General features: G+C 51.0%; 1 protein-coding gene across 7 annotated transcripts in view; it reads right to left on the reverse strand.

Annotated features, from left to right (window-relative positions):
* The window catches only part of MYO18B (myosin XVIIIB), a 229256-nt gene that overhangs the window by 23247 nt on the left and 178741 nt on the right, over positions 1–27268 (reverse strand). For all 7 annotated transcript variants that reach the window (XM_044930013.2, XM_025267427.3, XM_044930011.2 and 4 more), the window contains 3 exons: positions 12343–12473; positions 1830–1877; positions 117–254 (listed from right to left, as the gene is read on the reverse strand). In XM_044930013.2, the coding sequence (XP_044785948.2) occupies positions 117–254; positions 1830–1877; positions 12343–12473 (317 nt within the window). The remainder of the gene's footprint in view (positions 1–116; positions 255–1829; positions 1878–12342; positions 12474–27268) is intronic.

Consider the following 27268-nt stretch of genomic DNA (forward strand, 5'->3'; position numbering starts at 1 on the left):
TGGACCATGCATGTCCTTGTCTAGGACACAGGAAATCGAAGACTTAAACAGCAACATAGGAAGCCTGTGATTCCTTGAACTACTGGTCACCCAGAGGCAGCAGGGGATACTCTTACCTGGGGCTGAGGATACGGCTGCTGATGGCTGACTGTCGAGAGGGGGTCCTTGCGGTGTCTGTGGCCAGGGACAGAGTACAACTCAACCAAGACTGCAGACTGCCCTCCGGCTGGGAGCTGAGGGTGGAGACGTTATCTCTAGAACCAGAATGCAAGATGTTGTCAACACGACGACAACCACAGCCACGGCAATAACTAGGTATTCACCCCTCAGCGTGAGCCAGGCGTGGTGCTAAGTGCTGAACATGTATCACTTTACCAGTGCTCACAATACCATCCCTGAGAGGCGGGAGCCAGCACCGTACCTGTGACATAGATGAGAGGAGGGATCTGGGGAGGCCAGTGTGGGTCTTAACCAAGGTCACCTAGTTAGTCAGGGGTGAAGCTGGGATGCAAACCCTGGTCCCTCCAATTCCAATGTTCATGTTAAAAATCACTGCTATTCCTTGGGAAGATAAATAATATAGATGCCAAGGTATTTTCCAATTGTGGAGTAAAATTTGGCATTGGATTTCAGACCAAATATGTTCATGGACTCTATCAGTTGTGAAGGTCTTAACTGCTTGCCTGCTTAGCTGGAATGTCTCTGTGGACAGAGACTTAATTGTACACCCCTATTTCTGAAAGCAGCACAGGGAGAGGCCTGTGGGAGCCTGTCACTGATGTGGGTATTGAATGATTATTTCACTTGCTGGTTGATATAGTCACTCATTTACGATATATAATAAATGTATATATTCACAAATTTTGTTTCTTTATAGAACACTCTGTGCCATGGGACAGAGAAGGCAATGGCACCCCACTCCAGTTCTCTTGCCTGGAAAATCCCATGGATGGAGGAGCCTGGTAGGCTGCAGTCCATGGGGTCGCTGAGAGTCGGACACGACTGAGCGACTTCACTTTCACTTTTCACTTTCATGCACTGGAGAAGGAAATGGCAACCCACTCCAGTGTTCTTGCCTGGAGAATCCCAGGGACGGGGGAGCCTGGTGGGCTGCCAGACATCTATGGGGTCGCACAGAGTCGGACATGACTGGAGCGACTTAGGAGCAGTAGCAGCAGCAGTGCCATGGGAAGGAGCTATAAACATGAACTCAACATTGACCCTGTCTTCAAGAGCCCATCTGAGCAGAGTAGACATCTATATAAATAACCATAAAATCAAAAAGAAAACTATCAGTGCCCTAGATGAAGACCGACTTTGGGTTCTAAGGAGGACAGAGAGGGAGGCCTGATTTGTTTCTTAGAGGTGTAAGGGGAGGAACGCAGTAGTGGCTGCTGGGCTACGTCCTCTGTGAAGGTTGGAGCTCGGCCACACAGGCCTGGAGAAGGGAGCGTCGGGTGGAGGGAACCACACCCACACAGGTACGGAGGGCGCGGGAGATACAGGAAGAGGAGTCCCAGGTGGAGGGTAAGTCAGGACAGAATGTGCAGGGCTCAAGTGTCAGTCTAGAAGCTCTTCTGAGGCAACTGACGTCTGTCCTTCTGACAGTGTCTGACCAGCGCGGTAAGTCAGAGGCTTCTCTTTGTCTACGAGAAGCCTACGGTTCAGTAGTATGTCCCCGGTGCTGGGTGTTATGACCAAGGAGTCAGAGCTCCTGTGGACACTGCGGTGACTGTCCAGGTGGGTGTTCCTTCTGCACACTGGACACAGCCAGGGGCTCGTCTCTGGCTTCGGTGTCACTGGCTCAGTTCTATTCAGGGCTCACTTACGTCTCTTTTCTGCCACTGCCGCCGCCGCAGTCCACTGCTGTCTGGACGCTAGGAGGAGGCACAAGAAACAGTGTTACTCTTGGGCTGCCAGGGCCTGGGGAAGAACACAGTCTTTGATGTTATAAACTTGGGTTTGAGTCCCGCCTCTGACCTCTGCTGCTGTGTGATCTTAGGCAAGTCCCTCATCTCCTCTGAGCCTTCTCAGCTCCTTTGTAAAATGTAGCTAATCATGGGCCTCTGCCCAAGCTCTGTGGAGCTGACCAAGTAAGATCACCCTTATGAACGTCTCAGCATGGTTCTTGGCAAATAAGCAGTGTTAATTAAAGGGTGGCAACCATTACCCTTGCTCCTGTTTTAGCACGCCTAGTACTGCTATAATAGCATCATAACTGTCAGCGGGCGAGGCACTGGCTTTCCATCCTTTGTGACTGCCTGCACATCAGACACGGGGCTGCGGCGGTCAGCTTCCTCAGTGCACTCTGGGAAACTCAGAGGCTAATTACAATAGTGGTTCTTCTTTGGGGAGAACCCTTGATTCAACAAACATGTTTTACACGTGATCCCACTAGCCACCTTGCCAGTCTCCCTCATGGAGCTGAGGAAGCTGACACCCCTGTCCAAGGCCACAGAGCTTTGAAACCCAGGTCTGTAAGAGCTACTCGGCTCACGCTCCTAGCCAGAGTGTAGTCGCCCAGTATACGGGTACAGACAGTCAAACCGCAAACTTCAAACACGCAAGCCTGGCTCCTCAGGCCTGGACCTCCCAGCTTTGTTCTTCAGTGGAATCTGGGCAAGTCCTTCCCAGAAGCCCTGGTCACTTCTTCTGAGAGGCACCTGTAGCCTTGGTCCCTTCCCTCAAGGACCAGTCACTCTTCTGACTTCTACTAACATTGCTTCATCCCCATCAGACTGTAAGGGCCCTTCCCAGGCCAAGAACATAGCTTATTTGTCCCTTTGGCCCCACGGCTCAGGCCAGACTGGAAGTTCTCTTGGATGGTGTCTGGTGAATCCAATAGAAGAGGGGTCTGTAAATGACAGGGGACTGAATCTACATATCTGTTCTTATTAATAAAGCTTTATTGGAACATAGCCACTGCCACTCATTTGCATTTTATCTGTGACTGCTTTTGCTCCTCAATAGCAGAGTAGGGCGGCTACAACAGAGACCACACTGCCTGAGAAGCTGTAATATTTACTATCTGGCCTTTTAAAGAAAAATCTGCTGACTTCCTCAGTATAACGAAAAGCACCTTTTGTGAACCACGCTTTGAGAGGCAGAATAATGACCCCAAAGATGTCAACATCTCAATCTTTATCTCAGGAATCTGTGACTGTGTTTCCTGAGGTGTTAAAAAGGGCATGCAGATGTGGTTAAGATCAAGGATCTTGAGACAGGCAGGCTGTCCTGCATTATCAGGGTGGGCCCCCTCTAATGACTCTGGTCCTTAAAAGCAGAGACCTTTCTCCAGGTTCGGTCAGAGGGACTTGTGACTATGGAACAACAGTCAGAGATGCAACATTTCTGGCTCTGAGGATGGAAGGGGCCATGAGCCAAGGGATGTGGGTGTCTTCTGGAAGCTGGTGAGGAAATAGACTCTCCTCCAGAGACTCCAGAAGGAGCAGAGCCCTGTTGACACTTTGATTCTAGCCCAGGGAGACTCAGATTCCAGCCCTTTGTCTTGTCAAGGTCTTTGTTCTTGGCCAAGTCACTGGCCTGTCACGCCGGCGAACTTGCGTCTGTCACTTTGACGTGAGGCAGGGGCATTCCTGTGTTATGAAATTTGAGCTAATTTGCTACGACAGCAAGAGATAGAATGAAAGTATCTTTTCTAATGACCCTAAATCTTCTTGAGGATAATTTTTTTTTGATACAACTTTTTAACAAACTATTTAAAAACACTTCAGAACTTTAACTGAAGTAGTCTAAGTGAGTAGCGCCAGCTCTGTTCCCACTGGTGTCTGAGTCTCCTCTAAGGCTCTGTGCGCTGGGGCTGCGGAAGGAGCGCCAGGCTGGGAAGGACAGTGACTGAATCCTTGTGCCCTCCGTGTGGCCTCAGCCTTCTGTCCCGTCTGGGGTGATGGCGTCCCTGTCTGTGAAATAAGGATTCTGGACCAAGATGCTGAGGCCCTGTCTAGCTTGGACGCTTAAAGACCATGCACAATGGAGAGGATGCACCGAGGTCCTAGAGCAGGAGTCCTGGGCCTTTTATAAGCATCGTTTATGAGGACTGTGGGACTTCCACCTCCCCAGATGCACAAACACAGACTCAAATTTTAGTGCAGAATCTCTGGGTTCATGGTATAATCTCTAGAACTCATGCATGGACACCCCTCACTTGATCTACCAGTTCACAGACCCCAGATAAGGACTCTGGTTCCAGCTGACCAAAGAAACTAGAATGTGGTAGGCGGGGGGCCTGGAAAGCAGAGGGAAGGGTTTGAGTGAATAGGGCTGCATCTTCTGAAATGCTCAGAGAAAGAAAAAAAAGAACTGAAGAGCCCTGCAGTGCAACCCGTACAGTTCAAAATGGTGTGGCACTCCCCTTAGAAACAGAAGAACAAGGTTTCTCTTGCTCGAGAGCAGGGAGGAAGGGAAAAAAAACTGGCCACCGTGTGGCTGGAGGCCTGATGACTGAGAGGAAGGAGCTTCGGGCCCACTGTCCACCCAGGAGTCTGTGAGCCTGAGTAAGAGAGGCTGGGCCCAGAGATCCCGGTGGGTGCCTGGACAAGCGAACATCCCCATAACCCTGAGGGCGACTGGCCTTGAGCTCTGCAGCAGACAAGGTCTGGGCAACCAGGTGTACTTCCTCACCCACTTCAGTGGACTGAATACTGATCTTTACCTGGAGCCTGCAAGGGAACATCTTTAGAGCACAATATAACTAACCAAGGCACAGCACAACTGGAATCTCAAAGCGCGTCTCTAGTCTGGGGGAAGAGCCCTTTCAGAAGGAAGGCAGATTTAAATACTGAGTCCACCCACAGGGAACCCTCCTCCCTCACTCCAATCCGAGAATGGCTACACTCCATCCTGAGGTAGAATTTTCTCTAGGCGTTTCCTTTGGTGTAATAGGGGGTTCTTCCTAACCAGAGAGTTTAAAACGCACTGACCCTTCCACGCCATGAAGAAAAAGTCTGACCTCAAGCTCAGGAGGCACACCCATGTCTGCCTGTTCCTGACCGTTCCTTCCGCCCCAACACAGGAGGGACTCAATGATGGTGATGGTGATGATGGTGATGATTTTAATCTGCTGGGCAGGCAAGCAGAGGCCCAGGAAGGGCAGGCGACCTGTCCCTGGTCCTGATCTCCTTGGCACTGCTGCCAGCATTGGTACATGGTATGTGGTCCCTGGTTTCTCCCCCATCTCCTGACACGTGCTCAGTGGTTCTTTCTCTTGCCTTGGTTCCTGTGACTTTTCAAGAGGAACATGGGCCAGGCACTTGTGGACAGGTGGACTGCTGGTGAGCAACAGAAGTAATTAAATGTCTCCCACTGTATTCCTTTCCATGGAGCCTTTGCCAGACAGCTCTGGTCTGAATACAAACACTGCCCGGGAAGTGACGCACAGATGCACTGGCCCCGCATCACAGCGACAGACACAAGCTCACCAGGATGACAGGCCAGTAAACTTGGCAGAGAACCAAGACTTTGACAAGAGAAAGGGGAAAGATGGGGTATGTCTGACATGACAGCAGGGCTTGCTCATGGGAAGTGTGGGTGACGGGGTCAACCTGGAATCAAATCACAGCCCCATCACTTACTGTGTGAACTGGGGCCAGTTTCCTGACTTGTCTAAGCTGCAGTTTCTTCATCTGTAAACTGGGGGTGGTAATGGTTACCACCCTCAGAGGGCTGTTGTGAGAACTATGCATGGAAGGCGGGTAGGCTGTGTAGCCTGGCACAAAGTCAGCCCTCAGGGAAGAGACGCCAGTAGCACGATAGTCAGTGTGTCCTGTGACGCCAGGGCGGATGAAGTGGTTGGAGCCCTCGTTCCCCAAGAAGCCCACTGGCTGGGTATCTGGACCTCCCCGGCGGTCCAGTGGTTAAGAATCTGCCTGCCAATGAAGGGGACATGGGCTCCATCCCTGGTCTGTGAAGGTTCCACACTCTGTGGGGGCAACTCAGCACCACAGTTACTGAGCCCACGCACCTAGGCCCACGCTCCACAACGAGAGAGGTGGACGCAATGAGAAGTCCACACACCACAAAGAAGAGTAGCTCCCACTCGCCGCAACTAGAGAGAACCTACGCGCAGCAATGAAGACTCAGCACAGTCAAAAATAAATTTAAGAAAGAAAGAAAGACCAGTGTCCTCCGTGGCGTCATATGAGCCTGCGGTCCTGCACTAAGGGCCCTGGGATGTAACTTGGAATGTCTCAGAATAACAGAGAAATGTTGTGAGCCACTTCTAAGCAAAATCAGGAGGTTAAGAGCTTTGTGGGAAGAGAGGGGTGGGCGGGCCTCAAGCCTGCCCTACTTCACAGCAGGAACTCTTGCAGTCTGGCTAGAGCCTGGGCCCACTACTGAATAAGCCGAAGCGGGATGATGCCCTCGGTGGCAGCCGCAATCTGTGCTTAGGCCCAGATCTTTCTACTTCTCTCACCGCAGCTCAAATTCGTCAAGTTAGCAGCATAGATGTTGGAAAATGTACAACTTACACTCAACACAGCACCAGAGGACGCCTTTCCACAGCCTTCGTCTCAGATGGAGCCAGCTGGCGTGGAAACTCTTGGCTGACCTAGGGGTCAAGGGTCATCCACTGACCTTTCTGAACTCCCCACCAACCCCATCCCAAACTCCCAGCTAAGGTGATGATGCCACAGACCCTGGGCAAGAATAGATGGGGCTGTCGGCTGATGCACGAGTCATGAGCGTTCTCTGAGCCTGGGGGAACAGCTTAAAGTGTTCCTCCACTAATCTAAGGAGGCTGATGCCCGAGTCTAAGTTATAGCGCAAGGGCACCCGTGCTGGCGAGCATGCGCTGAAACGCTGCTGCACCGGCCTCCTGGCTTTCTGAGCACGTAGCCACGTTTCCAGCCTGGAAGGCCTGTTACACTCGGATCTAATTCCCAACATGGGGAAATGTGACTCTTCATAATTTGAACAAGTCTCTCAAAGAGCCTCACCTCCAGCTGAAGCATCGCTCTGTCTCTCTCCCAGGGTGGGTTTGAATCCTAATTGAGAGCTCAGTTCAGAGACGTACCTGGACCAATCCCTCAGGCTCCAATCAACACTGCCGTCCCCCGGCAATGAGGCAATTATGAGGGGCGTGCAGGGCGGAGCTGCCGGGGAAGAGCGCCTGCAGAACCCGGCTTGAGCGGGGCCCTGCTCTGGACGGCGGCTCTCCACCCCAGGGTCCCGCACACTTCTTTTTCTCGTTGATAACCAATTTAACTGTGCAGTGACCAGACAGCATGGCTTGGATGGTCTTAAGAAGTGTTGAGCCTTCTTTCTGGGCGACTTTTCCCGTTTCCTCCCACGCCTACGTCATTACTGAAACCCACGCTCCGTGGGAGTTATAAGACAGAGAGGCCAAGGCAGCTGAGGATTAGGAGATGCTTCCCAGGAAGCATCCTGGGCTCAGGGCGGCTTCACAGGCTCGCAGCCCGCGCCCAGAGGGGCCTGCGTGTGGTGCAGCTTTGCTGTGACTGCCGTGAAATTCCGAATCCATTCTGAATGAACAGGTATATCTTTCGTTTTCTCCTTTGCTTTTTGCTTCTCTTCTTTTCACAGCTATTTGTAAGACCTCCTCAGACAACCGTTTTGCCTTTTTGCATTTCTTTTTCTTGGGGATGGTCTTGATCCCTGCCTCCTGTACAATGTCATGAACCTCTGTCCCTAGTTCTTCAGGCACCCTATCAGATCTAATCCCTTGAATCTATTTCTCACTTCCACTGTATAATAGTAAAGGATTTGATTTAGGTCATACCTGAATGGTCTAGTGATTTTCCCTACTTTCTTCAATTTAGGTCTGATTTTGGGAATAAGGAGTTCATGATCTGAGCCACAGTCAGCTCCTGGTCTTGTTTTTGCAGACTGTATAGAGCTTCTCCATCTTTGGCTGCAAAGAATGTAATCAATCTGATTTCGGTATTGACAATCTGGTGATGGAAGAGGGTGTTTGCTATGACCAGTGCATTCTCTTGGCAAAACTCTGTTAGCCTTTGCCCTGCTTCATTCTGTACTCCAAGGCCAAATTTGCCTGTTACTCCAGGTATTTCTTGACTTCCTACTTTTGCATTCCAGTCCCCTATAATGAAAAGGACATCTTTTGGGGGTGTTAGTTCTAGAAGGTCTTGTAGGCCTTCATAAAGCCATTCAACTTCAGCTTCTTCAGCATTACTGGTCAGGGCATAGACTTCGATTACTGTGATACAGAACAGTTTGCCTTGGAAATGAACAGAGATCATTCTGTTGTTTTTGTGACTGTATCCAAGTACTGCATTTTGGACTCTTGTTGACCATGATGGCTACTCCATGTCTTCTAAGGTATTCTTGCCCACAGTAGTAGATATAACGGTCATCTAAGTTAAAAGATATACCCATGTGAATGCAGAGTTCCAAAGAATAGCAAGGAGAGATAAGAAAGCCTTCCTCAGCAATCAATGCAAAGAAATAGAGGAAAACAATAGAATGGGAAAGACTAGAGATCTCTTCAAGAAAATTAGAGATACCAAGGGAATATTTCAAGCAAAGATGGGCAAAATAAAGGAAAGAAATGGTATGAACCTAACAGAAGCATAAGACATTAAGAAGAGGTGGCAAGAATACACAGAAGAACTACACAAAAAAGATCTGCACAACCCAGATAATCATGATGGTGTGATCACTCACCTAGAGCCAGACATCCTGGAATGCAAAGTCAAGTGGGCCTTAGGAAACATCACTACAAACAAAGCTAGTGGAGGTGATGGAATTCCAGTTGAGCTATTTCAAATCCTGAAAGATGATGCTGTGAAAGTGCTGCACTCAATATGTCAGCAAATTTGGAAAACTCAGCAGTGGCCACACAACTAGAAAAGGTCAGTTTTCACTCCAATCCCAAAGAAAGGCAATGCCAAAGAATGTTCAAACTACCGCACAATTGTACTCATCTCACATGCTATCAAAGTAATGCTCTAAATTCTCCAAGCCAGGCTTCAACAGTATGTGAACTGTGAACTTCCACATGTTCAAGATGGATTTAGAAAAGGAACCAGAGATCAAATTGCTGACATCTGCTGGATCATCAAAAAAGCAAGAGAGTTCTAGAAAAAAATCTACTTCTGCTTTATTAACTATGCCAAAGCCTTTAACTGTGTGGATCACAACAGACTGTGGAAAATTCTTAAAGAGATGGGAATACCAGACCACCTGATCTGCCTCCTGAGAAATCTGTGTGCAGGTCAGGAAGCAATAGAACTGGACATGGAACAGACTCTTTCCAAATCAGGAAAGGAGTATGTCAAGGCTGTATACTGTCACTCTGATAATTTAACTTATATGCAGAGTACATCATGAGAAACGCTGGGCTGGATGAAGCACAAGCTGGGATCAAGATTGCCAGGAGAAATATCAATAACCTCAGATATGCAGATGACACTACCCTTACGGCAGAAAGCAAAGAAAAACTAAAGAGCATCTTGATGAAAGTGAAAGAGGAGAGTGAAAAAGTTGGTTTAAAACTCAACATTCAGAACACTAAGATCATGGCATCTGGTCCCAAGACTTCATGGCAAATAGATGGGGAAACAATGGAAATAGTGAGAGACTTTATTTTGGGGGGCTCCAAAATCACTGCAGATGGTGACTGCAGCCATGAAATTAAAAGACGTTTGCTCCTTGGAAAAAAAGTTATGACCAACCTAGACAACATATTAAAAAAGAGAGACATTACTTTGCCAACAAAAGTTCGTCTAGTCAAAGCTATGTTTTTTCCAGTAGTCACATCATCGATGTTAGAGTTGGACTATAAAGAAAGCTGAGAACCGAAGAATTAATGCTTTTTAACTGTGGTGTTGGAGAAGACTCTTGAGAGTTCCTTGGCCTGCTAGGAGGTCCAACCAGTCCATCCTAAAGGAAATCAGTCCTGAATATTCATTGGAAGGACTGATGCTGAAGCTGAAACTCCAGTACTTTGGCCACCTGATGCAAAGAGCTGACTCATTTGAAAAGACCCTGATGCTGGGAAAGACCGAAGGCAGGAGGAGAAGGGGACTACAGAGGATGAGATGGTTGGATGGCATCACCGAGTCAATGGACCTGAGTTTGAGCAAGCTCTGGGAGTTAGTAATGGAAGGGAAGCCTGGCGTGCTGCAGTCCATGGGGTCGCAAAGAGTTGGACACGACCGAGCGACTGAACTGAACTGATTCTGAACAAAAAGCCCCAGGTTCTCATTACTCCGTGGACTCATGGGTTATGCTGCTGATCCTGCCTGGGGTCCTGGGGCGCTTCATGAGGACACAGTGGGCCACTTCAAAAGGCGAAGAAAGGTGGGAGAGAGGGAAGGAAGAAGAGCAGGAGACTTTCGCTTTTTCCCATTCATCTCACGTGGGCAGGCTGTTTACTTCCAGAACACTCCTTGTCGGCCCTGACTCACTTTTCTCTGGAGCTCCTGCCTCTGGCTCCTTCTTTCAGCCCGGGTATCAGTTCAATTCTTCCTCTCAGAGAGGCCAGGTGTACGCCCCTGCTATTCATCAAAGCATCGTGTTCTCTGTCTTTGTAACTCCTACTGTAGTGTTCCATTCACCAGTCTGCCCACTGTATTCACGGGCAGGGACACACACACACACACACACACACACACACACACACACGGAATGTGGGCTCCATGGAGGCAGAGGCCTGTGCTCTCCTCCCTCTCTACTCCTCAGGAATTTAACTTCCGCCTGTCCCCAGGCAAGTTATTTAATCTCCCTGTGTCTCTAAGACAGAGACACATGATGACAAGAAGCAAGCTGACTGAGACAAACACCCAGCTCAGTGTGGCGTGGAACAGGTAGAGCCGATCACACGGAAGAATGAATGAAACTGACGATGGCTGAGCCCCGCCAAGTACACGGGCCTGTGCCAGGGTCGGATTTTTTCACTCACTTATTATCAACCCATCTTACAGATGAAGAGACTGAGGCTCAGAGAGGCTGAATAACTGGAGGAAAGTAAAAGTGTTAGGTCACTCAGTCATGCCTGATTCTTTGCGACCCCAATGACTGTAGCCAACCAGGCCCCTTTGTCCAGGGGATTCTCCAGATAAGAACGCAGGTGGTAGTTGGTAAGTTGTGCCAGACTCTTTTAATCCCCATGGACTGTAGCCTGCCAGGCTCCATTGTCCATGGGATTCTCCAAGCAAGAATACTAGACTGGGTTGCCATTTCCTTCTCTAGGGGATCTTTCCCATCCAGGAATCGAACCCATGTCTCCTGCATCGCAGGCAGATTCTTTACCATCTGAGCCAGCTAGCTGACAAACTTAAACCCCTGGTTCAAGTTTGAAATGAACCCCCAGATCCCTGATTGGAAATCGGGCTGGATGAAAGGTAGCACCTGCGCCCTCCCCAGGCCTCCCCCTCTTCCAGCTGCAAGTATCCCACGCATGGCCTGGGCTCGTCCAGATCCAAGATGCCATTTTTTCACACCGGGGGTCCTGTGACCATCTTGCCCCTCACACTGTCCTGAACACAGGCTGTTTCAAAGGTTGTTGTCCCTGGTTCCCTGTCACACCTGCCCAGCCTGTCCCTGTACCTCCAAGAACAGACTCTCTGCCTCTTTTCAGTCTTGTTATTTTTAGAACTTTTACTGTTTATTAGAAAAGCAATCTACTTCTGTGCAAGTAAAAATGGTTTAAAAGTTTTGCTCATTTGTAAAAACTTCCAATACTTGTATATACAGTCATTAATTCCCTTTATAATTAATGCAAAAGCTCCAGCATTTCTATTAACAGAGAAGCCAGCCCAAGCACGGAGTGAGTAGTATTGACGCCAGGGGTTTGTAATTACAGACGCTGGTCCTGTCATGACTCTAATAAAACTGGTGGGGGGCAGGGTGGAACGGGGACCCTGAATGTGACCATGAGCTGGGAAGCGGCTGCAGGATCAGGATTTGCCATTTTACCAGCAATTTCGCAGCTTTGCACATTAGTGGGGCGTCATAGAAATCCTCAGGATATTGGCGTGGAAGCGATTTTCGCACAAACTGAGGATTTTTTAGATAAAGCCCTTCATTTAGAGGCCAGAACATGGCGAGTCCACTGGGTCTGTATCACACTGATGTTGAAAACGAACACCTTCACGGGGGAGTCGGCAGCGGTCCGCCTCTGAGCAGCGGTCACCAGCCCAGGACCACAGCAAGGACTGTACCACCAGCGGGGAGCATCCCGCCTCTGCTCGCCTGAGCCAGCCAGTTATCCTCTCACCCCCAGTGTGCCTGAATCCCCGGGCCCCCAGACTGGAGAGGGGAGCCCTGCCCACTGAAGACCGCAGAGCCCCCAGGGTGCAGCCCCCAGTCCGCCCCGCCCCGCCTGCCCCTCGCAGGCACCTCTCTGTGTCGCTGTCGCTGGATGCCACCTCCTCCAAGGCTGCCTGCAGGTCGGCGATCCGTCGGATGGACGTCTCGAGGTCAGTCTGCAGGGTCTGTCGTATTGCGGCGAGCTCCTCCACGTACTTCTCCTGGGGATAGAGACCACAGCACACGTTGGCCCTGAGCAAGACCCCCACTCACTTACAAGAGCTCTGGGGAGGAGCCTGGTGTTCACCGGGACCCTGTGACATGGTGGGTACCCACGAGGGGCTCTCCCTAAGGGCTCATGGAGCCTCAGACAGATGCTGCAGATTTCAGAGGAGGAAATAGATGCCTCAGGAGCTCACACACACCAGAAATGCTAGACCCAGCCTGTGCGACCCCACACAGAACACCCTAGATGGATGGCGGACGTAAGACTCAGTGATGTTTCCCAGGAGAGCCACTGAGGCCAGTTCTGGAGGCTGAGTCCCGCCCCGGGGTGGATGTGGAGCGGGAGGTTGCGGGGAGGGCAGAAGAGCACCCTTTCAACTCTGCCACCCAGGCTCCCTCAGCCCTCCCGCCACCCTCAAAGGCAGCACGGGCAAAGACAGAAACCCCAGCGGGGCTCCCTCTGGAGCTGGCCAGCACCACTGACGTGTCCTGAGACCTTTCCATGCCCAGCGCCTCGTTCAGCGTTTTGGGCTCCTGCCGTCACTCTCTGCTCACGAACCTGGCACGCGGCTCTATCACTGTCCCCATTTCGCAGATGAAGAGCTGAGGCCTGGGGGAGGCCTGAATGGAACTCGAGCTGGAACTGAGGCGGGTGCAGCAGACTCCACCTGTGCTCATCCAGTTACTTTCCACCCTAATCGGATTTCATCCAGACTCTCTGGAAGCCTCCAACTGCCATGTGTAACGTTTTCCACACACTGCTCCCCGTTCGCACAATGACTGTCGGCTGAGGGTGAGTCTGCCCTTCGGGGGACGCTGTGTGGAGGTGTTGCTGGTTGTCACACGGAGGTCTGGTGGCCTCTCGCAGAGCACAGGCCAAAGGTGCTGTCCAACATCCTCAGTTCACAGAGCAGCCCCACCACTGAGGACCGATTACTTCACAAGAGTGTCACCAGCGTCCAGCCTGAGAAACTCTGGATTAAACCCAGAGACCCACCTTCTGGGAGCTAATCCTAGTGGGGGGAAGAGTCAAAAGGCAGAGCAGGGCTTCCCTGCTGGTCCAGAGGTTAAGATTCTGCCTGCCAACGCAAGGGACATGAGTTCGACTCCTGGTCTGGGAAGATCCCACACGCCGCAGGGCATCTAAGCCCGTGTGTCACAACTACTGAGCCTGCGAGTCACGACTACTGAAGTCTGTGCACCTAGAGACTGTGCTCTGCAACCAGAGAGGCCACCGCAATTAGACGCTCATGCAGTTCAACTAGAGAAAGCCAGTATGCAGCAGTGAAGACCCAGTGCAACCAACAATAAAATAAATAATAAACATTAAAAGGGGGGGTGCAGAGCAAGGCCCTGGACCCGAGGACGCTTGGAATGGAGCTACTGATGGCACCGAGAGCCCGAGAGCCGCCCCGCCGCCCTGCCGTGGGGACTGGTAGGGAAACTGCAGTGCAGTGCGTCGCTCTGATGCTCGGACAGAAGCCAACACTAGCAACCAGGGTGGCGCCAGCGGGGAACCCTTCGCAAAATAATGTCAAGCAAGCAGAAAAGAACAGAAAATATGACGCCCAGGTCTCCATGCAAACAGCACATGTGCAGCTGGGAAAGCAGTGGAGAGCTGAGAATATTTACAGATAGGAGCAAAGGTGGGTGAGGGATAGGATTTTTCCTTCAAGCTGCTCTTCGGTCAAGTTTCTTTTTGACTGTTGTCTTAGGCAACAGGTATATACCAACTGATGAGAGCGTGAAGGGTGAAAACGTAAGGACTCTGGGTCCATTTAAGTACGGCTCTCAGCTCCTCCTGAAACTCACGAACAGTACAGCCCTTCTCTGAGCCTGGGATGGCTTTTATTTTGCAGATGAGGAAACTGAGGCCAGGGAAGTCACTTGGGGCAGCAAGGGGCAAACCTCTGGTCTGCCTCGCTCACCGGCCAGTGTCTTTCTGGGGCTCTGTCTGCCTGCCCCTGGGAAAGCCAGTGAGGCCCAGGGCTCCCTTTGCAGGGACACATTCAGATCCCTGTAGCAGGCCAGCCGGTCCATCCACGGTATTGTAAGTCTGTGCCTTTTCCCTGATCGTGTGTCTTTTTCAATTTGAGAGAGAGTGAGCAAAGACCGAGGAAGCCGAAGGGTCAAGCCCAGCTGACGAGGGAAGGGGCGGCGTGGAGAGGTGGGGGGTGTGCACAGGGGCTGGTGGAACATCGCGGCTGATTGAAACTGCCAGCTGTGAAATCCCCAGCTCGGTGCTGATGAGGTGAGAGGCGGTCTGAGGCGGGGGCCCCCAGGCAGGAGGCTGGCGGACTGTCAGAGGAAATAACACACTGTGGGGCGGCGAGGGGGTGCTTGTCAGCTCGAGACACCGGGAAGACGGCTGGGCGCACAATCCCAGGAGACGGCAGGAGCGTCGCCAGAGCTCAGCTCCTTGCTAGTGGGCCAGGATGACAGCATCCCTGGGAGGCGAGGGGACGAGGCATCAGTGTGTTTCTAAGACACAGAGATGCTACCCAACGGCCCCATCAGGGCCATGCCAGGCATGTCAGGCACGTCAGGGCCATGCCAGGCACGTGGTGAATGTTCCCTTTAGAGATGAGGAGACTGAGCACCAGAGCAGCAAAAAGACCCGCCCACGGTCACACAGTCAAGAGACCACAAAGTCAGGCAGCCAGGTCTTGGGTTCTCAGGTGAGGCCCCTGTGCCATGTGAGCCAAGCGAGAGGAGCCCAGATGTCCCCTCCCAGTTGTGCTTGGGTGACCTTGGCCCATGTCAACATCACGCAGAGGAGGCCCTCCAACCTTGACCTGCAGGGGCCCTCCTGGAGGACAGGAACAGCGCAGGTGCTGGGTCTTAGGGACGGGGTGCTCTGGGCTGGAACTAAGCAGCTGAGCAGAGGAAATGGGGACCTGAAGTGGGTCCGATCCGCATTATCATGATCATGAAAGTAGGCTCTGGAGCCAGGATGCCTGGGTTCAAATCCAAGCTCTCCCACCCACAGGCTGTGTGACCTTCAGCAAGTTACTCAACCTCTCTGATCCCCATGGGTAAAATGGAGGCAGCAGTGGCCCCTTCACAGGGCTGCTATGAGCACAGAATGAGTGTGGCAGAGAGGAAAGGCTTGGCCAGCAGTGGCGTTACTATCTTTTAATTCTGAGAGAACAAGTAGCAACTGGGTGGGTGTCCCTGCAGCACTGAGGTGGTCCGCCAAGGTCACACAGAGAATAAGGAGGCTGGAATGCAGGCCTCTGAAAGCTTTTCACCATCTGCAGAGGAGAAGCAGGGGTGGAAAGCAAGGGCAGCTTAATGAGTTAGTTAGCTAGACAGCAAGCAGAGTCGAGAACAAGAAAACCATCGACAGACAGATGAGGCAGGTAGTTCCGGGGACCTGCTGATACCCCCTCACTCTCCACCACGCCCCTTGCCCTCTGGGCTCCACCTTCCAATTTACCTGGGGATGCACATCATGCTCTGGAGAAGGCAATGGCACCCCACTCCAGTACTCTTGCCTGGAGAATCCCACGGATGGAGGAGCCTGGTGGGCTGCAGTCCATGGGGTCGCTAGGAGTCGGACACGACTGAGCGACTTCACTTTCACTTTTCACTTTCATGCATTGGAGGAGGAAATGGCAACCCACTCCAGTGTTCTTGCCTGGAGAATCCCAGGGATGGGGGAACCTGGTGGGCTGCCGTCTATGGGGTCGTACAGAGTCGGACACGACTGAAGCGACTTAGCAGCAGCAGCAGCAGCACATCATGCTCAGCAGACACCTCCCAGGAAGATGGATTTGGGAAATTCAGAGTCTGTGTAATCAGCAATCAGTACACCTTTCCCGCTTCAGCTCAAAAACCAGGTAGTCCGCTGATTGCAGAGACCAAGTCATTAGGTGAAGTGGATGCGGCGGCCCCACCAGTCTTGGAGGCAGACAAAACAAGCCCATGCCAGAGTCAGCTCGAGAGACACGGGAGGGGGGCACCAGGAGAAGAGGGCATGAGGGAGGGCTGGGCCTTCTTCCACCTCCCGGACCAGCGATCGGTCAGGACTGCCGCTACACAAATGAGGTTGCGTTTTGAGGCCAAGGGTAAGCTTGTGGTCTTCTGTGTTTTTCTCTTTTAGGGACATGGGGCAGGAAGAAGCTGGAGGAAAAATTAGGTTACAAAACTACTTAGACAGTAAGATGTATACAGCAGAAACCCACTAACGAATAACCCATGTCCATATTACTCTGTAGCTGTAACACAGTGATGCATGCCCAGTAGCTTCCATCGTGTCTGACTCTTCACGACCCTATGGACTGCAGTGTGCCAGGCTCCTCTGTCCATGGGATTCTCCAGGCAAGAACACTGGAGTGGGTTGCCATTTCCTCCTCCAGGGCATCTTCCCGACCCAGGGATTGAACCTGCATTAGCAGGCTGGTTCTTTGCCACTAGCACCACCTGGGAGTGATACATACATTGTAATAGACATAAAACACTAACATAAAGTATGTATTCATTATATATATGTAGGCATGTATGTATGCATATTACATATCATTCGTTTATAAACATTTATTGAGCATGAACTATGTGCCGGCACTGATCCAGGTGCAGGAGATATAGACAAAACCCTAACTTCCACAGAGCATCATTCTTCTAGGGCCCTAATCTACCTGTATTGCTGAGTCTAGAACAGAGCAGGCACTCAAGATATCTTAGGACTGAGTGGATGGTGTTACTGCATGACTGTAAGAGGCGAGTCAAGGAGGGAGGGTGCTACTCGCTTAGCTGCACGCAACACACACCGTGCATACAGACATCGACACAAGACCACGTGGTATGCTTATGTGCTGGCCGCCCTTGCATCATGTGAGAGACTCATCAACCCTTGTTAAACGCCCAAGCTGCTCCCACTGGAACACGCTGTGTGGAGCTGCTCATGTAGGGAGCAGTTCATACAATAATTAGTGGCTGCAATTAACATTGTCTCCTCTTGTGAGGTTCAATTAGAGGCTAATATTTAAAACCATCGTTTGCTTCCTCTGCCCAGGGCATCTCCACCTTCAGAGCCCCCTCTTCTGTCTGCAGACACAGGGGACTCTCATATGTCACTTTCTGCGGCTCTGGAGGTTGCCTTGTTCACCTTTGGAGGTATCCCACAAGGCTTCCCAAAGTTAATTTTACCTAGTTTATAGCATGGGCTTCCCTGGTGACTCAGATGGTAAAGAATCCACCTGCAATGCAGGAGACCTGGATTCGATCCCTGGGTTGAGAAGATCCCCTGGGGAAGGGCATGGCAACCCACTCTAGTATTCCTGGCTGGAGAAGCCCATGGACAGAGGAGCCTGGTGGGCTACAGTCCATGGGGTCACAGAGTTGGACATGACTGAGCAACTAAGCACAGCACAGTGCAGTTTACAGTATAGAGCAGACTATCTGGAAACATCCCCAACCCCTGATGAGAAGTCATCTCGTTATTCGGTTTTGATGTGCTAAAGACAAATAGAAACTTTATTTACAGAGCCTGGTGTTAAGAAAATTATACACACATACATAAGCTGTAAAAATATATACAAAATGCATGTTTATATAACACATGCATATAGTATATGAAAACAAATACATATAAATGTGTATATGTGTGAATGTGTGTGCATATGTGTATTTATAGATACACACACAAGTATTCCCAGTCTGACACGCAGCATGTAGTTAACAAGTATCTGTGAATAATTAATAAATGAACTCATTTATTTCTGTCTCTCACATGGGCAGGCATGGCGCTAAGTGTCTGAAAAACCTTCTCTCACATCATCTTTATAAGAACCCTTGGAGTCATATACAATAGAAACCCATAAAAAGTGACCCAAGAATACTACCACAAAGTCCCAGCGGAATTACTACCTCTGTGGGGTGAGGTGCGAGGAACCACAGTTTCACTTAAATTGTGCAAAGGCCATGTGCCTGGGAGGAGGGCCCCGTGTGTAGTGTCCTGGCGAGAGCTCCCAAGCCTTAATGGCAATGAAGTGAGCACTGGCAGGAAGTGCTCAGTCCCACTCTGAGAAAGAGCTGGGGCACCCCTTAGAAAACCCCAAAAGACGCGTCAGATTCCCTTATTTAAGACTGAGGGTGGTGGTCCAGTGGTTAAGAATCCGCCTTCCAATGCAGGGGACATGGGTTTGATCCCTGGTTGGGGAACTAAGCTCCCACCGGCCACGGGGCAACTAAGCCCACGTGCCACACAACCAACGAAGCCCTGTGTGCCACAGCTACTGAGCCCGCATGCTCTAGAGCCCACCCTCCGCAACAGGAGGAGCTCGTGCAAGGGTGAAAAGGAGCCCAAGCTCCCCCCGGAAGCAGGACTAGGGAGAAGCTGGTTGTCACTAGGCAATACCCTCTCTTCAAAACAGTCCTGCAAGTTTTTTTACTGTATTTTAATGATGCGACAGACACAGAGTGACTCGTCCGAGATTCCAAAGTCACCCAGCTGGACAGTGACGCACAGGTTCAAGCTCAGGCCTGCCTGTTTCCAAAGGGGCAGGAAATAATCTCACAAGCCGTCCCGTCCCTTTTCTTCGCCTGCGGCAGGCACGTCTAATGCATCGCAGGCAACGTGGGGCCCGAGTCCACTCTCTGAACCGCCCAGCTAAGTGCTTCTCCCCAGGGCTGCCCTCTGCTCCATCCGCCAGCATCAACTGGAACTGCCAACCCTGCCAACACTTCAAATAACCTCAATCGTCCTGGAAACGCCTCCTGAATCCTCAAAAAAGAAACTTATATTAGTTGGTTGGGGTAGGGGGTATTTCTCCTTGAAACTGATGGGTGCTCTATGGGACTGAGGGAAGCTGAAGCCCACCACACCTAGGGAGCCGCCCTGGTGGGCGGGGAGGGGGAGATGCCAACGCTACCACTGTGGGAGCAGTGGGAGAAGCACTGGCCTTAGGACAAGGTGAACCTGAAGCGCCGTGTGACTGCTCAAGAGCCACCAACCCTTTCTGACTTCCAGGCTCTCATCTGTAAAAATGACAGTATTATTCCACGATGAACAGTACTGTGAGGAACAAGTGAAATAGTGTAAAACTGCGTACAGCTCGTATACCTAATACTGTGGCTCGTACCTGATACATAACAAATGCTCCCGTTCCCTTCTTTCCAAGTGAAGACTTGGAAAATATGAAACCTGCAGGGACTGTAGACTGAGGATAGCCTCATTTTTCAGAAAATGAATTCTATGAACATGATGCTTTTTTTGTTGAAGTCAGAAGGATTTAATGTAATGCCTCCAAGGAAGCCTGTATCAGTCAGGAAGATAGAAATCGCTCTAGATCATTCAACCAGAGGAATTTAATATAGGGAATTGGTTTTCCAGGTAATGGGGAAGATGAGAAGCCAGAAGAGATTAGCAACAGCAGGAAGGTACCGCTCACCCAGGGCTGGAAGGAAAAGGCAAGAAGTCAGGCAACGGCAGGGCTGCCCAGTGGGCGCTGCTGTCAGGGAGGAGGGTCCCTCATGGGACACGGGCTCACAGAGGCTGAGCTGTGCCGGGCCTGCCCCTCTCCTCAAGGCAGTGTGAGAGAGGGAGAACACCTTGGTTCTTCTCCTCTTCTCTTTCTATTGTCTGCCACTGCCTTCCACTGGCTGAACCTACCAAAAGGCAAGCCGGGAAAACAGCTTCCTGTGGTTCAGAGCAGAGAAGGCGCGAGAATGAATCTGAGAAGACACAGGAGAATTATCGGTATAGAGCATAAAAGCATCTGGGCTACATCCCAGGCTTTGTTATTAAAGACAGATGAGGGTGTTTTCAGTCTGTAAAAAAAAAAAAAAAAAAAAAAACTCATCCAACTGTATACTTTTGCGATTTGCACACTTCTCTACTTGCATATTTCAAGGAAGACACTACAATAAATCCAGAATTATGAGTGCCAAGTGTTACAACCGAATGCTAGATTACAACCTCCAGTCTGCGTTAGTTATTTATTGCTACATAACAAATTGCCTCAACACCTAGTCGTTTTGAAATATCAAATATCATTCATTATCTCTCATGGTTTTCTGTGGGCCAGGATTTCAGAGGTGGCTTATCTATGTGGTTCTGATTCATGGTCTAAGGGAGGATGAATAAGGCCCCTAAAGATGCCCACCTCCTAATCCCCAAAACATGTGAATATGTTGGATCTGGATGGCAAGGGGAATTTTGCAGATGTCACTAAATCAAAAATCTTGAGATGAGGGATTATCCTGGATTCTGTGGATATTCTGGGTGGGCCCTAATTGTGACTGAAAGGGTCCTTATATAAGGGAGGCAAGGGGGGGTCCTTGGGGAAGAAAGCAGTGATGTAATGATGGAATCCCTGATCGGAGTGATGCAGCCAGGAGCCAAGAAATGCTGGCTGCCCCTACAAGCTGGAGGATGCAAGGAGCGGGTCATTCCCTGGGGCTTCTAGAAGGAGCTAGGCCTCTTTTCACCTTGACTTAAACCCCGTGAGACTCATTTTGGACTTCTGACCTTATCATTAACAGAGAATAAACGGTGTCATTTTAAAGCTATGAAGTTTGTGGTAATTTGCTGCAACAGTGATGAGAAACTCATAGAGGTTTTACCATGATGTTCTAGTGAAGATGTCAGCCAGGGCTACGCTGGTCTGAAGGCCTCCCTGAAGCTGGAGAGTCCTTCCCAAGAAAGTTCACCGACAAGGCTATCGGCTGGAGGCCTCAGCCATGAGGGCTCCACTGAGCTGCTTGAGTGTCCGCATGATGTGGTGGCTGCTGGGTTTACCAGAGCAAGTGATCCAAGGGAGAGCAAGGCAAATACCCAAGACCTTTCAGAACCCAAAGGGACATACCATCGCTGCTGACAATCTACTGGTCACACGAGCCAACTCTGACACAACACGGGGGAGGCTGAGACATCCCCTGTGGTTCAGTGGCTAAGACTCCGTGCTCCCAGTGCAGGGGGCCCAGGTTCCATCCTGGTCAGGGAACTAGATCCCACATGCCACAGCTCAGAGTATGAGTGCTGCACTAAAAAAAGGCCCTGCATGCTGCAACTAAGGACGCCATGTGCTGCAAAGAGGCTCAAAGGCCCCGTGTACCACAGCTAGGATCCAGTGCAGTCAAATAACACATAAATGCTTAAAAAAAAAAAAAGATGGAGGAGGCTACACAGGGGTATGGACTCAGAGCTGGGGACCACTGAGAGCCCTCCCAGAAGCTGGTTCCCACAGCAACATGGACATTTCTTCACACATAGACCTCATCTCGATTGACTCTCCCACTCTCAGAGGAAAACCTTGTAGGGATCCTGAAATTCTTCTCGGAACACATTCTTTATAGATTCTGTTATGTGTCTTCCCCCCTGCCCCAAGATATGTTGAAATCCTAATCCCCAGTGGCTCAGAATGCAACTGGACATGGAGACAAGGTCTTCACAGAGGCAATTCAGTTAAAACGAGGTCATGAGAATGGGCCCCACCCAGTGGCTATGTCCTGACAAGAGGAGGGAGATCTGGAAAAGGAGATGGTCACAAAGAAAGGGGAGATGAAGTGAAGACTCAGAGGGCGAGCGCCGCACGGAGACAAGGTTGGAGGGACGCACTTAGAATCGTAGGAACATCAAAAGTTGCCAGCAAACTGCCAGGTCAAAGGCACGAAACAGTTTCTCCTCTGGCACCTTCAGGGGAGCAAGGCCCTGTGAACACGCTGATTGCAGACTTCTCATGTCCAGGACGTGAGACGACCTGCTGTTGTTTCACCAAGCTACCTGGTTTGTGGTACTGGGACACGGCAAATCGAACAAACTAATGTTGTGGGATCTTTCTTTTTGTTTTTGAGACACAATTTCCTTTCTTTTCTGGTTCTAATAGGGTTCACTAAAGAGAATTTAGAAAATATATTAAAAAAAAAAACAAAACTAAAAATTGCCCCTGGGACTTCCCCGGTAATCCAGTGGTTGAGATACTGTGCTTCCACTGCAGGGGCTGCAGGTTCAATCTGTGGCCAAAAAAATAGAAGAAAAATGCCCTTAAGTCTGTTACCTGGGGGACAATCCTTCTTAATGACTGTGTTGCCATATTTCCATTCTGTGTTCACTTCTACAGGTGTGTACAGACACATCTATCTGATATACAATTGGGTAAAAGAGTTTTATAGTAAAGGCAGAATGGAGTTACACAAGCAGGGGACCTTGGTGCCTGCCCACCCCCCCACCACAAGCTGCCCGCCAGGACCCTCCATCAGTCTCCAGGCAGAATAGAGCGTGGGGCTCTGGGCACCTGCTTGCCGTCTTCCCTTCCCTTCCCTTCTCTTGTTTCTGGCTGATTGTTTTAAAATGCCCCCAGCTGTTGCCCAAGTTTTAATCGCTTTCTGGAAAGTTTGTATTTTAGGTGACCTGGGCTGCTCACAATCCAGGAGATAGAGAGCCGGGCTGTAGACAGTTGCAGGTGCACTCACTACACACACCCAAGCAGCACGCAAACATCTGTGGACACGTCCATCACACACCAGGGGCCCAGGCTGAGCTCAGGGCATGACGCCACCTGGCCAAGGTTGCTGGGTCCCAGGGCAGCAGAAGCAGAAGCAGAACTTGAGCCGGTCCCACCCAGGTCGTCTCACCATCAGCAAGCATTCCTCTCTCCTTTCTCTGTTCTCACACTTTGGATAAAGCCACTTTTCGCCTAAACCCCAGCTGCAGCTACTTGAGTTATAACAGCGCCATGAGCTGGGGCTGCAGTCTGAGAAGGTGGCTCTGTACTTGATTCTTTGGGTCCCATGTTTCCCCCGACAGGTGGGGCATGGCAGGAGGCACAGTTTCCCTGGGAGGGCAGGGGACCCTCACACACAGAAGGGGGATGTGGCTGAGGGTCTCCGGGGCTGGCAGGATGGGATGGGGGAGGGCAGCGTGATCAGGCTTGGAGACACCAGCAGGCAACTCTGCCGTGCGTCTTAGGGTCACAAGGTTTGCCAATAAAACTTCTCTAAAGTTCCTTACAGTTCTAACTGCTCGGAGCTCACAGCCCTCCCAGCCCTAGAATCACCCCCAGCCTCTGACTTCTCCCACAGCATCTTCAGGAAGGGGCACAGAACTGTCACCGAAGTCCAACCCTCTCGAGGCTGACACCCGGGGGGCCCTCACAAAGCCCGCTGCTGCAGACAGGCATCCTGACCTAGGCTGAACTCCAAACACCCTGCTCCCCACTTCCGAGAGCCACCCACCCACTGCCTCCTGAAAAAAGCCAACGAGGCTTTTCATTTTTTCTGCTCCAACGCAAATATGACATATCTGTGCCACCCGATTTTCCTGACAGACGAATAATTATATCAACGTAATTAAGTCTCAGATGGAGAAATTCTCTGTACAGAGTACACCGACACTGTGCTTCCCGCTTCAGAGAGCCATTGTTCCAGGCAGTAATTATCAGGCCACCTTTGACATGTCTTATTTCAATTTAAATGGAAATGAAGCTCATAGATCTCCCCAGCCCACGACCCCACGTGACTGCAGAAATAGAGAGCTCGGACTTTGAAACTTCTCAACTGGCCTCTGGGATTTCCATCCAAAGACGTTGAAGTGTGAGAACGACTTATTACTATGTATCCCCGGCCCCTCCTCTGAGCCTCAAGAATCTCATCAACACAGTGGGCTGGTCTCTGCTTCCTTCCCCTGCTCTCCATCCCCTCGTAAATTCAGTGTCCATCACCATCTCCTGAGGCTTCTCATCGTCTTAAACTGGCTCTTCTCTCTTCAATCCAGCCCCCTTGCCAATCCATATTCCACACAGCATCTAGGGGAGAATCTTTTTTAATCTGATCAAGTCCTCTCCTGCTCAAGAGCCTCAGTGCTTCTTCACTTCCCCAAGTCCAGACTGTGCAGTTGTGCCGAGCAAGCCTTCCGGAGTCTTTCTCTCAACCCACCTTCCAAGGTTCCTCTCCCTCCACCGCCCACGCTCTGCACCCACACACCAGTAATCACCACAGTCTTCACCAGCACCTAGTCGTGCTGTGCCCTTTCACACCTCTGTGCCTTCACACCTGCCACTCCTCCACCTGGAATGTGCTGCTCTGCTCTGACAAGTGAACTCCTATTCATCCTTCAAGACCCATTCCACAGCCACCTCTTCTGGATGACCTCTCTGGCTCTCCTCGGTAGAATCAGTCACTTTCATCTCTGGGCACTGGGACAAGTCCCTGGGTTAAACACACACCCCACGAGACTGAGCTCCTTTGAGTAGGGCTGTACTCAGCCTAATATCCCAAATGCCTAAAGCAGTACCTGGAACTTAGAAGCCATCCCATAAATGCTTCAGCTTTAAATTCTCCCAGTTCTACATTGACAGTGGGGGCAGTATGCAGGCTTATCACCATGGGTCCTCAACTGACACAAACAAGCGCTTGCTACCCAGCTCCACCGCTTCTAGCATGACTGTGAGCAGTCTGTCCCCCACCTCCCTGACCCTCAGTCTCCTCATCTGTAAAGTGGGAGTGCTGACTGCATCGCCACGCTGTGGGTCTAGCTAAGGATTCATAGATGCAAGTGCTTGAAACATTGCATAAAACATAGTAAGTTTTATGCTCGATGAACAACATCATCCCTCCTTCCTGCTCATCATCCCTGTTTCCTGCTCTTAGACACAGCCATTACTGCCAGTGTGCCAACCCGTTAGAGGAAGTTCGGTCTTGTCCCTGTCAGCACCCAGAGGTATCCAGAACATCCCAAGAGAGAGCTGGCTGGGGACTGCAGACACTGCCTACAGATCCAGAAGTTGGAAGACAGGCTAGGAGCACAGTCACCCAAGCCAACAGTCACCACAACACGGGACCACATCCCACCAGCTGTGCCAGGCAGGCACGGCCCACAAGGGTCAGCACAGGGGAGAGACTGAGCCCCACCTGGGCCTCAAGACCTGGCAACGGGCGCCGCCTCTGCACTGGCTCCCCAGGCACCAAAGGGCACACCCTCGAGTCTGCCTCCTCAGCCTCAAGGGAGGCGGCAATTCAGTTCCTGCCTGATCTTCCACACAGAGCACTGGAGGCTCGGCGCACGTTCAGGTGCTCTGTAAACTCAGAAAAGCTGGGTGCATCCAAAATGTTATTTATCACACTGCTTCCTTCTTCAGATCTTTTTTCAGACGCATCTGACGGCTTCATCATGACCAAAGCCCCGGCTGGCATTCTCAACAAACCAAAGTACCATCACAAGTGAACTGTGGTAAGTGAGCGGGGAAAGCAATTCCCGCCCCTCTCCCTAGGTAAATCAACCCTCATCAATAGTCTTGTATTATTAGATACCGTCTCCCCAAGAATTGATCAGGAAGAACCCGGACCCGAGTTATTGGTATTGGCGATCAATGCTGGATTCTGGCCCTTCCTGGGCTTGGACCAGAGTCAATGCCGTCTGGCCGAGGAACAGGTGGAGGTTGGGGAGCTACTGTCAGAGAAAATGGCGCAGACGATACAAACAGCAAAAGGCACCGGTCAATGCTGGGCAGCCAGGCGTGACAATGACTGGAGATTAAGGTAGTCGTTTCTAGACTTGACTGACTTCCATCTGCTGAGGCAAGAGCATGTGACAGAGACCCCAACACCCTGGGCTCGATTCAGAGTAGAGGAAGGCTCCACTTGCCGACTGGGAAACGGACGTTTTTGTCATGATCCTCGCTGGTTCATGCCGCTCCTGTGGGACGCTTTCACATGCTGGCTCCTCTAATGCAAGGGCACTGTGCCCTCTCCAGAGAGGGGCTCTGGATGGATTTGATTTTCTGGGCTGAAGGAGGCCGAGCTCAAGTGCAGGGTTTCTTGACATCAGTATTATTGTCGTCCGGGGCCACGTGATTCTCTGTTGCGGGGGCAGGAGAGTGGTCCTGGGTGTGTCAGGATACTGAGAGACAGCATCCTTGGCCTCTGACCCGCTGGATGGATGCAGCGCCCTGTCCCTAAGTTGTGCCAATCAAAAATGTCTCCAGATACTGCAAACACTCCACAAGGGGCAAAATCGACCCCAGCTGAGGGCCAAGCTAAAGGCGTAACAGGGGGGAGAGACTTAAGAAGACACAGACTCCAGATGAGACAGATGTGGACTTGAATCCTGAACAAACCACTTCCCACTCGCTGTGTGACCTCATCCTAAAAACATAAAGCTCCCCAACTGGTGACTCCAGCGGCTCTGGAACAAGGAGAGGGTGTGATGCGCCGGCAGCCACACTCCCATGAGGTCTGTGCACCGCGGGCAGCAGCTGCATCACCATGCTGCCGGTCAGACACACAGACCCTCAGGCTCTGCCCCGGATCTGCTGACTCTGGTTGGACATTTTAACAACAGCCCTGGGTGATCCGTGGGCACTCGAGCTTTGAGAAAGACCGGCATTTCAACTGAGAGCACAGGTTTTGGCGCCTAAGAAACTGATTACATGTCCTGTCGCCAAGCCATCCAGCCGTGGGCAAGTCACTTCACCTCTTGCAAGCCTCTTTAAAATGTGTGAGAGATAGAGAAAAAATACCACCTCGCTCATAGGGTTCGAAGTGCCGATTTAACGAGATGGGGCACGAGGTGGGCCACGGCACAGACAGGCAGTACGTGTCAGCTCCTGGCCTCCCTGCCTCCCTCCGCCCAGACCGCGACAACAGCAAGCCCGGCTCCCAGCGGGGAGACGTGGAGACATGGAAGGAAGCCCCCTCCGTGCACTTCTGTGATCTTCCTTTTGATGGAATCTAATATTACAACAGCCACTTGGCCGCTCATGGTCCATTTATTCATTTATTGACCCAGCAGGAAGGAAACACAACTGCCGAGCTCTTCGCTGTCTCTTTTCCCTGCACATCTCAAGGTTAC

Source organism: Bubalus bubalis, chromosome 17 (assembly GCF_019923935.1).
Source record: "Bubalus bubalis isolate 160015118507 breed Murrah chromosome 17, NDDB_SH_1, whole genome shotgun sequence".
NCBI lineage: Eukaryota > Metazoa > Chordata > Mammalia > Artiodactyla > Bovidae > Bubalus > Bubalus bubalis.